At 40.2% G+C, this 11,484-nt stretch overlaps 2 protein-coding genes across 3 annotated transcripts in view; one reads left to right on the top strand and one right to left on the bottom strand.

Moving 5' to 3' along the window:
- Positions 1-4,037, bottom strand: part of ETFDH (electron-transferring-flavoprotein dehydrogenase) — a 44,315-nt gene extending 40,278 nt beyond the window's left edge. The window contains exon 1 of one of the 2 annotated variants that reach the window (XM_010836081.1): positions 3,804-4,037. In XM_010836081.1, the coding sequence (XP_010834383.1) occupies positions 3,804-3,837 (34 nt within the window). In that variant the 5' untranslated portion in view covers positions 3,838-4,037. Of the gene's footprint in view, positions 1-3,514; positions 3,752-3,803 lie in introns of those variants that run through there. The other variant, XM_010836082.1, reaches the window with a different exon arrangement.
- Positions 4,038-4,264: 227 nt separating this feature from the next.
- LOC104985754 (chromosome unknown open reading frame, human C4orf46) lies at positions 4,265-7,507 on the top strand. The gene is made up of 2 exons (XM_010836080.1): positions 4,265-4,699; positions 5,979-7,507. The coding sequence occupies exons 1-2, from the start codon at positions 4,514-4,516 to the stop codon at positions 6,132-6,134; spliced, it is 342 nt and encodes a 113-aa protein (XP_010834382.1). The 5' UTR covers positions 4,265-4,513; the 3' UTR covers positions 6,135-7,507.
- The last annotated feature ends 3,977 nt before the right edge of the window (positions 7,508-11,484 follow it).

Genomic DNA, 11,484 nt, shown 5'->3' with positions numbered 1-11,484 from the left:
AGAACTAATATCAAAAAAAAAAAAAAAAGAGGTCTATTTAATTGACTTAAAGTAAGTGTTTACAAACTAAATATTTCTAAATATAAAAGCAACTTGTTGGAGGGAATTTGGGGTTCACATGGTCTAGAAAATATTCAATATTAAATTAACATCTGATATTAAAGTTATATTAAGCTCATTGGTTTAGTCAATACAGACATGTCTTACTTTTATTGTACCTAAGTTTACTGAAGGTCAGTAAGTTCATGTCATTTCTGTTATAGAGTTTGTCAATGTGAAAAAAAAATTAATTTGATATGACTTTAAGTTAACCAATAAAGGTAAATGAGATAAAAGTTTTCTGGTGAACTCTTTAGGAATTCTTTTGTTTTGGGTATGTTTATCTTAAAATAGTTTCTTCAGATTTTTGGTAATTTGAATTTTGATAAGTTAAATGATGGCAATTCCTTGAATATCCAGGTCATTTCAAATAAGATAAAATACTGGAACATTAATTGCTAAACAGGTCTGAATTGACCTACTTTTGTTTCCTCACAAGAGGGAAACAAAGATCTTTGGCTTTATTGGACATATCTTATATCACATAGAATAAAGAAATTATGTTATGAGAAGATATATGTTTCTAGAAGTTATAGAATATCCCAAATGGGAAATGCTGGTTTCACAAACAGTTCATAATTACTTGTTCCTTTTAGGTTTCTGCTAAAGATTAAGGTTTTTAAGGGTTAACATTATAACATGTAATCAAAGCCACTAAAACTATCAAGGGAAGTAGTTCAGTGTATAAGCAAAGTAGGATATATGTTTTCGGCAAAAGAAGATTGAAGAATAGAAATGAACCTGTTGGAACTGTAAGGGTGATTTTGTCCTAGAGCCAGTTATTTCTGGATTAAAAAACTTAAGGAACAAACTAATAAGAATAGAGAAAGTTGTGGAAGGTCTATAGAAAAAGAGCCCTGAAAAAGGAGTTTTGAAAATGGTCAGGCTAGGATTAGATTAAATTTAATAATGTAAATGGATTTTGTAATTAAAAGTAGGCTGGAGTAGGACTGGTCTTGGTTCCTCTGTTAAGAGAACAAAATTTTCCCTGCTTTTGATAACAGATTGAGTTTCTGTGCCTCTAAATGATCTGTTTTTGCTTTTGAAATATTTTGTCACTTTGGTTAAGTGAATAAGTGTTGTTTCACAATGACCTATGATCCTACTTGACCAGTGTTTTGAAACCTTTTTGATATTTTTGACAAACGTCCCAAATAGCAAATTCTAACTAAAGTCCTTTTGACCTTCAACTAACTCTGGGATACTTCAAAGGAACCCTGATATCGCAGAGAGATATTAAACTAATTAGGTTTATTTATGTTAATGTACATGGGAAACATTGCCACATAAGCGGTGGTGAAGCCATCTAAGGTTAGATGTCATTAATACAGATATTCTAAAGTAAATAAAGAACTCCCACAAATCTGGTATGCCCTGTTATCAATATAATGCTATTAATCATAATTCTAGTTATTATCTTAAAATGCTGTCACAGAAATATCCAAGTTTCTTGTCAACTGCATTGTAATCAGATCTTTAACCATGTCATTTTAAGTATTTTGTCATTTATAGACAATCATTGCTTCACTCTGATACTTTTGTAAAATGAAGATCTTCAAGATTTATAAAAATGACTTTTTGGCAAATACAAATTCCTGATAATTTTCAGATCATATCACTGAACTGAAAAACCTTTCCTCTTACACTTACCTACAACAAGTTGATAAAGTATACCTTTGTAAATGAAGATGAAACATTATCTTTCTATGTGATCCCTCCAAAATTTGGCTTGTTCAGCTGGTTCTCCTCTGGATTGGATGGCTTATTTCAACCAGACCACAACTAGTTATACTGATCATTGTTTTCATTTGCTCTCTTGTTGGATTCAAATTACTTATGACTCGTCCCTCTCTCTGCTGCACTATGACCTTATTAATGTTATTAGCTGAATTACTTATATCCTTTCTATTTCCTTAGATTTCCTTTGGCATCATCCAATGTTTAACCAGGCCTCCAACAAAATTAATGTCTTAAGACAATTTACATATAGATTAACTCTACACAGAATAATTGTAACAGTGCAATTCAGATATGGGAATAAACGACAAGGGAAAACATCTCCTGGATCATAATAAACTAGTGAGACAGGCACTCCAGAGAATTTTAGATTATCAACAGGGCCTGATCCAAAAATAACACATTGGGTGGCCTATCAACAGAATCTTCGCCTGATCTAGGAATGAACCTTCCTAGCACCAAGGGACAAAAACTGGTCATGAAATTACTCCCAAACGTTGGTCAAATTTATGACTTAGAGGAGGCACTGTGGACAAAGAATATCACCTGCTGTATCAGTAGTTCTCAGCTACTGCAGCCGTCCCTGACTATGTACTCTGAAGGGATTCAGGATGGAGAAAAGCAGGACACTGGGCCTAGATAGTGGAGATGCATACCAAAGGAATGATTTCAATGAGCCCAAACTTTTAAATCTTCCCATACACAGAAAAGCTCTAAATTCATTAACTTGAGATATATATTTTTTAATTAGCAGTAATCTTTTGATGTTCCAATTACCTATTTTGTGTGTTTCACTTGTTTGTTTTTGCAAAAACTCCTATATATCCTGGCTTCTATCTTACCTCTTCAGATCTGTCCCTCATTATTAAATTTAATTCAGAAAAGCTCTAAATTCATTAACTTGAGATATATATTTTTTAATTAGCAGTAATCTTTTGATGTTCCAACTACCTATTTTGTGTGTTTCACTTGTTTGTTTTTGCAAAAACTCCTATACATCCTGGCTTCTACCTTACCTCTTCAGAGCTGTCCCTCTTAAGAGGCTGTCTCCTGGGCTAAGTGCTCCCTGTGCCTGCTGAGTAAAACATAATCCTCAACCTTTTAGGGTGTGCATTTTTTTTCAGTCAACAGTATTTACACATTAGGTGTCGTAAAACATGCACCAGTAACAGAAACTTTAAATTCCAATTATTTAATACATGGTAGACAAATTTGACAAAATTCTACTTTTGTGAAATTTACATAATAATATCCGTGAATTTGCAATATGTACACTTGTTTATTCTAGAACCAAAATTTAATTTAAATAAACTACAGAAAACATTAAGTCAGTTTTGAGAGATATCTTGGAGTAAATTTTTTTTTAACTGTTTTTAAGTAAAACGAACAAAAACCGTCCAACGACATCATTCTACCTTTTTTTAAGGTGAAAGGGGAGGTAATGAGGTATTACCAAGTCATCATGATGGTTCTAGGGGCAACCATAACACGATACGCCGTAGAGTAAATTTTAGACAACACAGAAAAATTCCCGGCTCCAGATAACCTGATGACTTGGGTACCATATAAAAGTCAGTGTGACAGAACAGAGTTCAAATTCTTAAGAAAGGAGTAGGACGGCTGCAAGACCCAAGTCAGGAGAGGACCAAGGAGAAAACCTGTGTAATAGCTAATTTACCCATTTTCCAACAAGGCTGTTCCAAGTCTAGGACAACATCTGGGCTTTGGGAAGAGGGTCAGCACCAGGGTTCGGGGAAGATTCCGCTCGGGAGCCGCGTTGACAAGTTTCCTCCGCCCGTGACCTCTGCCCTAGTTGTCAACTTTTTCAATAGGGACAAGCCCGGGGAGGAAACCAGGATCCACCTGGCGCTGATCGCGCGCCCTTGCCCGAGTTCTTCCCTAGCGAGGCGAGCCCGGACTGGCCCGCGACCTTGCCCTGTCAACCCGCACCCGCCGACCCCGCTCACCAGGGCAGGCCAATCTGGCCAGCAGCACCTGCATGTTCACAGCAGACAGGACGCTGGCCGACGCTGGGGGAGGAGGTTGGGCTTGACTCGTATGGGCGCGGGACCTCTAAGCCACTGGGGGCGCCATCGCCCGCCGAGACGCAAGCAGTCACCACCTGTCTGCTCCGCGGAACGCTCCAGCTTCACCACGCTCCCGCCTGTCTTGTTGTGCGCGGGCGCCACGAGTGACGCGACGCGACGCGATGCGACGCGACGCCCGCAGCGCTTCCGGGTCACGGACCGAAGGGGGAAGGGAAGGGACTCAAAGTCCCAGCGCCGCCCGCGGCGGCAGGCTGAGCGGCGTCTCACCCGGCATGCGCTGAGGGCGCCCGAATGGTTGGGGAGGGGTGGGGGGACCACAAATCCCAGGGTGAATTGCGCGCAGAGTCCCAAGACGGTGAGGCGGAGCGGCGCGCACGGCACCTTGGGAGCTGTGGTTTTCTGCTCCGGAGTCTGGGAGCCCGTTGGGAGGTTTTCCCCTGGAGCGGAGAGCAGCCTCAGGCGAACTCATTGGCATCTGATTGGCTGTCCCGAGAAAGAGACACGGCTTCGAGGTCCCCGGCGGAGAGCCGAGAGGAGGCGGGCCCGCTGGGCTTTGGGCGCGAGCAGTTGAAAGACGGTTGGTATTGGTTCGGCCTCCCAAGTCCGGTCTAGTCGGCCAGCCCCGCTCCATGGCGAACCCTGAAGGGCTGCAGGTTTCCCCGCCGCCGCCGCCGCCCCCTTCTTCTCCTTCGTCTTCAGACACGTCTTCAGCATCTTCCCCCAGCGCCCCGGGGGTTTTGGGCTGGCCGGTGCCGAGCAGGAGCAGCGGCCGACTGGTGGACCCGCTGGAAGAGGTGGAGCTGCAGATCGGAGACGTGAGTGCGGCCGGCGGGTCCGGGCCGTGTCCCGCACGTATTCAAGAGCCGCGTTGGGAGTCCAGGGCATCCCTCTCCCGCCGCGCCCGCGCCGGGTCTTTGTGCCTGGAGGTCTGGTTCCGCTCTCGCGCTGTAACCCGAAACGGCGCAGTTTACAAACCCACCGCCCTGCCTAGTCTGCGGGGCTGAGGGCCAGACAGGGATTCCTCTGCTGGGACTTGATCCGTCTCCCTCCCCCTCGCCTTGTTTAGCTGGCCGCCTGCCCAGAGCCTGCTGGCTAGGCGATTATCCTTCTGAGCGGACCCAGTTAGGATGGGTTAGTCCCCGCCCCGTGGTCCAGATTGCTTCCCCTAACAGTACAAAGACCCGTCCTTCTGATGGCCGGGATTCCTGGTCTGAACTGCTCGTGTTGAGTCTCCAGTTTGTAGACGCGCGCGGACACTCACAGCCACCCAGCCACCCATCATACACACAGTCGGGTTTCTCGATTTAAGGTCAAGTGAATGAAGTCTGTAGGGTGTCGTCTTAACCGGGAGATCCTCCTGTGCAGATTGCAAACCGCGGGGTGAACTCGGTTATTCTCTCATTCCTCAGCAAGTATTTGTTGTTTTAAAAAGATGGCTGAAATGCTGACACAGCTTCATCTTTGCTGAACCAGGCTGTTCCAAGTGAGCGTGTAGAATGCAGTGCTGATGTGTTTGTTACCCAGGAACAGTGTTATTTTATACGGTGGGTGAAGAAGGCATTTGATCAAGAAATGAGTTTTCCACCAAGAGTGCCGTGTTTTCTGCATGGGTGTTGTTTTTATTGGTGTTAATTGTGAGCTCAGAATGTCTGTTCTTTGGTTCATACGATTTCATGGTCTGCAGTGTTAAACAGATAAAAATAGCGGAGCAAGTCGCTTCCTCCCATCAGTAAGAGCTGTATCATAAGTCCTTCAAATATTTCTGGTACTTGGTGTCAACGGGCACAAGTCGTCTTGTTGAGCTAAATGAGACTCTAGTGTATTATCACCCGAAAAAGATGCTGACTGGTCATGTCTCATACATAATGTATATCTTTCTAGTAGACATATGTCCTCAAAGCTTATTTAATGTAGAAATTTTTTTTAGGTTCCACTAAAGAGCTGGCGTGTCTTAGTTTGAAGATTTTTAACTTTTTAAAGAAAAGAACTTGGGCGTTGGATTCTAAGCTATTTTCAGCCAGGTTCATAAAATAGGGAGAGAATTTTAAAAATAAACTTACATTGTTTGATTTTTTTTTTTTTTTTAACTTTCAGGCAGCATTTTCATTAACCAAACTTCTGGAAGCCACATCTGCAGTATCAGCTCAAGTGGAAGAGCTTGCTTTCAAATGTACAGAAAATGCACGTTTCCTTAAAACATGGCGGGACCTCTTGAAAGAAGGCTATGATTCCTTGAAGCCTGACAACTGATTTGACTGTAATAATGCATACCTCCTCATCTATGGTGTTTGCACATGTACCATGGAGACTGGATAATCACACGGTTCTGGATACTGAAGATGAAATTTTTCTTGTTTTTTTTCATTTTGTGTAAACAGAATGCTGATGTTATTTTTGAGGCTGATTCATATTTGTTTATCTTTAAACACTTTCTGTTCTCTGAACTTTCAAAGAATCTTTTATGAAAGTTATCAGTAGATAATAATGCCACAGTGTTACCAGTAGCAAACTAGGTGGGCCATTATGCTCTTCTATTTGCAAGAAGATGCCAAGAATAGCAGAATTTGAAATTGAGCTTTATTTATGGCCCAAAGAAGGTAAACTTTCATGTTACCAATGTTAGATTTAGCTCCACTGGGCTAAGTTCCCTAGAACCAATGATTGTGTCTTACTTACATATTTCCATCAACCTAAAACACTGTTACACAACAGTCACTAGATGTTTGTTAAATAAGAGTTGACAGCATAATTAAAAGCTGCTTTTTCTTCTTAATTTTAGCATAAGGATGTTAATTGTTTCTTGAAAAAGTATTTGAGTCAGAACCTCACTGACTTGAAGGAAAATGTTATCTTTTTTTTTTAAACAGGAATTTGAACTTTGATAACAACTTTTAAAAATATATGATAAATATTTTTCGCCCCTCTGTGATGCTTTTCAAAAAAACTTTTACTGAAGCCTATCTTGAAAAAAATACATATTTTTTTCCCCTCTATTTCTGAGGTTAACTGCTTTTATGGATATTTCTTATATTCACTGTTTTGTATGTTTAATTGTTCTCCTTAAAGTGCCTTATCAAAATTATGGCTTTGTATTATTACTTTTGGAGCTTGGCAGGTAATAATTTTAAATTCTGAATGTAATAATTCTAAACAAGTACTTTAAAAAAATGCATCAAATTTAAATGATGTAATTATTTTCATATTATTTGATCTTCATGACAATGCTCTGTTTTACGTCTCATATCATATGTTGTGCACACGTGTTCTCTCTCTTTTGGTGAGTTTGTGTCATATGTATCGATGATTAAGCCAACTAATTCTCTGTTGTGTGACTTCTGGACATATCTGATGCAGCATCTTAATTCTTGTAGCTGTGGAGGTATGCACAGAACTACACTTCCAAGCCCCACAATGGGCCTGTGAAAGGGGACACATGGATGGGCAAAGGATAGTTTTATTTAACATATTAAGTCACAGTTCTTGATTAATTTTTTATGTTAAAGATAACACTTGTGGTGTGTTGCTATACCAAAGAGATGCTTATTTTGATGTTAGAAAAATATTTTTCTTATGTGTCATGAAAATTGCAATTTGTAAAATCTATAAAAATAAGCTTGTTCAAAGCAAATGTTATTTTCATTTCTTCAGGTTCATTATTTTAAAACTTTGTTGAAATATTTCAAACTTAAGAGGAAAGGTGAATCACTTAAAGAACACCCGTATATTTCCACCATGCAGATTTAATAAATGTTAGCATTTGGTTATGTTTTCTTTAGATCTATGAACATATTAATATGTAAGTGTTAGATGCATTTGAAACTTATTTTATTACCTTTTGATTCCATCCCTTTCTCCCCAGAGATAACCTCTGTCCTAGAGGGATTAAATATTCTAGTTTGTGTTTTTATGTTTTTAATACACATATGTGTTATCAAAACACTACAAAGTACTATCTTGAAACTAATAATATTGACTGTATGTCAAATAAAAAAAAATACTATTTTGTGTGTGTAGTAACCAGCCTCCAGAGGGCCCCAGTGGTCTTCTTCTGATATTCCTCTCTTATAGATAGTCCCCCACACTGAATAGCGCTGCCTCCTGTAAGTACAGGACACTGAGGAAATGCGGTATGATTTCGCAGGCAATACCTTTTGCCCGTTTTTCTGTTATGTTTTGTCTTTTCCGTATGGATTTACAGCTATTACATATTTTCGATACTACATAATGCTCTGTTATGTATGTTTCAACTGTCTTGAAGTCTATGGTGTATCCTTGTATTTGATTATAGAGTCTTCTTAAATAAACATTTTTAATTTTAATGTAATCTCACCAGTCTTTCATAATAGTGTTTTCTGAGTCTTGTCTAGCAAATGTTATAAAGATAGTCTCCTGTACACCTTTCCAAAAGTTTAAAAAAAGTTTTTAGTGTTTTTAGTGTTTAGATGTTTAGTCCACCTGAATTTCTTTTGGCTTGTGGTTTAGTTCTTGGGTTTTGTTTTATTTATTTTTGTATGTGTATAGCTGTTCCTCCAAATACCATGTTTCAGATGCTATATGTCATTCAGTTACCATACAAATGACTTGGTCTGAGTTCTGCATTCATTCTTTTGATCTGTTTGCTTCATCTCATGCTAAGATTCTCTGTAACTCTCCCTGGTTTAGCTGTATCATAAATGTGATCTGTACTACTTTGGTCTTTGTGTGTGTGAGTTCCTCTCCCTGCCTGCCCCACCCCCCAACATATGTTTTTCTAAGGTAGAAAAATCATGTTAATTGATTTCTAATTTTATTTAATTGCCATTTGCTTGGGTTAACCCCCAATTTCAGGCAGTGAGCCTTCTGAGGACACTTAATTCCTCTTGCAAAACTCATAGCTGCCATTGTTTGGAGTCCACAGGCCCACAGCTCAGCTCTGCTCAGTTTCTGTTGCCATGTGTAGTCCTCAGAGAAGCTCATCTTATTTTCAAGAGTGACTTAAAAAAAAAATCATCCCTTTTTAGATTTCTTTTTGCTCTGCTTCATGGGAGAGATGGGGAAGGAGGTCAAAACGTAAACATTTTGTCTTACTTAAAGACAAAAAATTTTAAAACTTAGTAGTTCATTGCCAGATCTACATAAACCTCAGAGGACAACTTAATGTTCTGACTTATGTAAACTTTTAAGAGCCTCAAGAGGATGATGTCAGTAAAATGGAATTTTTAATATTAAAATAGTGTGTTTAGTTTCAAAAATTCTGAGCATGAAATACATGCCAAACAATGTTAGGTTTATAAACATTATTTCATGTAACCATATTAGCTCTTTGAGGAAAGTGATATTATTCCTATCTATAGAAAACAGGCTGAGGTGAAATAATTTGCCTGAGGGTCTCCAACACCAAAACCAATATGCTTGTCTATATTATGCCTTGCTACCTATCTCTTGGTTAACCTTATTAATATTCAAGGCTGTGATTTTACTTAGTTTCCCCATATGTGATAGTTTATGTGTCAACTTGACTGGATCACAGAGTACCCATATGTTTTGTCAAACATTAAGGGTATTTGTGTGAGGGTGTTTTTGGATGAGATTAACAATTCAGTTAGTAGACTGAATAAAACAGATTGCCCTCCATAATGTGGGTGGGCCTCATGCAATCAGTAGAACCATGGACCTTCCTGCCTGATGACCTTTGAACTGGGCCATTGGCTTTTCCTGGTTCTACAGTAGCTTCAGGCTTTTGGACTTGAACTGGGATATTGGCTTTGCAGGTTTTTGGACTTGCCAGCCTCCATAATCTCATGAGCCAATTCTTTGTAATAAATCTCTTTGCATATGTAAATATATATATTTTTGTTGAAAGTACGACATTCTTCATGTAAAAAATGTATTATTTCATGTAAGAATGGAGAAGGCAATGGCAACCCACTCTAGTATTCTTGCCTAGAGAATTCCATGGATGGAGGAGCCTGGTGGGCTGCTGTCTGTGAGGTCGCATAGAGTTGGACACAACTGAAGCAACTTAGCAGCAGCAGCATATAAGAACAGAAAGGACTCAGACCTGGATTCAGTAATGATGACATACAGGCTTAGTTGCCCCACAACCTGTGGGGTCTTCCCAGTTCAGTTCAGTTCAGTTGCTCAGTCGTGTCCGACTCTTTGCGACCCTATGAATCACAGCACGCCAGGCCTCCCTGTCCAACACCAACTCCCGGAGTTCACTCAGACTCACGTCCATCGAATCAGTGATGCCGTCCAGCCATCTCATCCTCTGTCGTCCCCTTCTCCTGCCCCCAATCCCTCTCAACATCAGAGTCTTTTCCAATGAGTCAACTCTTCACATGAGGGGCCAAAGTACTGGAGTTTCAGCTTTAGCATCAGTCCTTCCAATGAACACCCAGGGCTGATCTCCTTCAGAATGGACTGGTTGGATCTCCTTGCAGTCCAAGGGACTCTCAAGAGTCTTCTCCAACACCACAGTTCAAAAGCATCAATTCTTTGGCACTCAGCTTTCTTCATAGTCCAACTCTCACATCCATACATGACCATTGGAAAAACCATAGCCTTGACTAGACGGACCTTTGTTGGCTAAGTAATATCTCTGCTTTTGAATACGCTATCTAGGTTTGTCATAACTTTCCTTCCAAGGAGTAAGCGTCTTTTAATTTCATGGCTGCAATCACCATCTGCAGTGACTTTGGAGCCCAAAAAATAAAGTCTGACACTGCTTCCACTGTTTCCCCATCTACTTCCCATGAAGTGATGGGACCAGATACCATGATCTTAGTTTTCTGAATGTTGAGCTTTAAGCCAACCTTTTCACTCTCCTCTTTCACTTTCATTAAGAGGCTCTTTAGCTCCTCTTCACTCTCTGCCATAAGCAGGGATCAAATCCATGTCCCCTGCATTGGCAGGTGGATTCTTAACCACTGGACCACCAGGGAAGTCCTTAGAACTTGTTTTCGCCCAAGAAGTTACCCTGTACTTCTCAGGTATCATCTCTCCAACCCCTCTACCCTGGTAACCTCTGATCTACTTTCTGTCTGAATTTGCTTATTCTAGGTATTTCATGTAAGTGGAATCATATAGTTATTTCAACTTTATGTGTCTGGCTTATTTCACATTCATTATGTTCTAGCGTATGTCAGAATTCATTCCTTTTTGTGGTTGAATAATATTCCATTGTGTGTGTACACCACATTTTGTTATCTGTTCATCAGTTGTTGGGCACTTGGGTTGCTTCTATCTTTTTGCAACTATGAATAATGCTATGATGAGTATTTTCAAACAAGTATCTGAATCCTGTTTTCTTTTGGGTTTATACCCAAGAGTGAAATTGCTGTATCATATGGGAATTCTATGATAAACTTTTATAGAACAACCAAATGGTTTTCTACAGTGACTGCATCATTTTATATTCCCACCAGCAATGTAGGGGCTTCCCAGGTGGCTCAGTCAGTCAGTTCAATCACTCAGTCGTCTCTAACTCTTTGCGACCCCGTGAATCGCAGCATGTCAGGCCTCCCTGTCCATCACCAACTCCCGGAGTTCACCCAGACTCACGTCCATTGAGTCAGTGATGCCGTCCAGCCATCTCATCCTCTGTCGTCCCCTTCTCCTC

This window comes from Bison bison, unplaced genomic scaffold, assembly GCF_000754665.1.
Source record: "Bison bison bison isolate TAMUID 2011002044 unplaced genomic scaffold, Bison_UMD1.0 scf7180017864060, whole genome shotgun sequence".
NCBI lineage: Eukaryota > Metazoa > Chordata > Mammalia > Artiodactyla > Bovidae > Bison > Bison bison.
The sequence above is the reverse complement of the archived record's forward strand: the minus strand, read 5'-3'. Positions and strand labels throughout refer to the sequence as shown.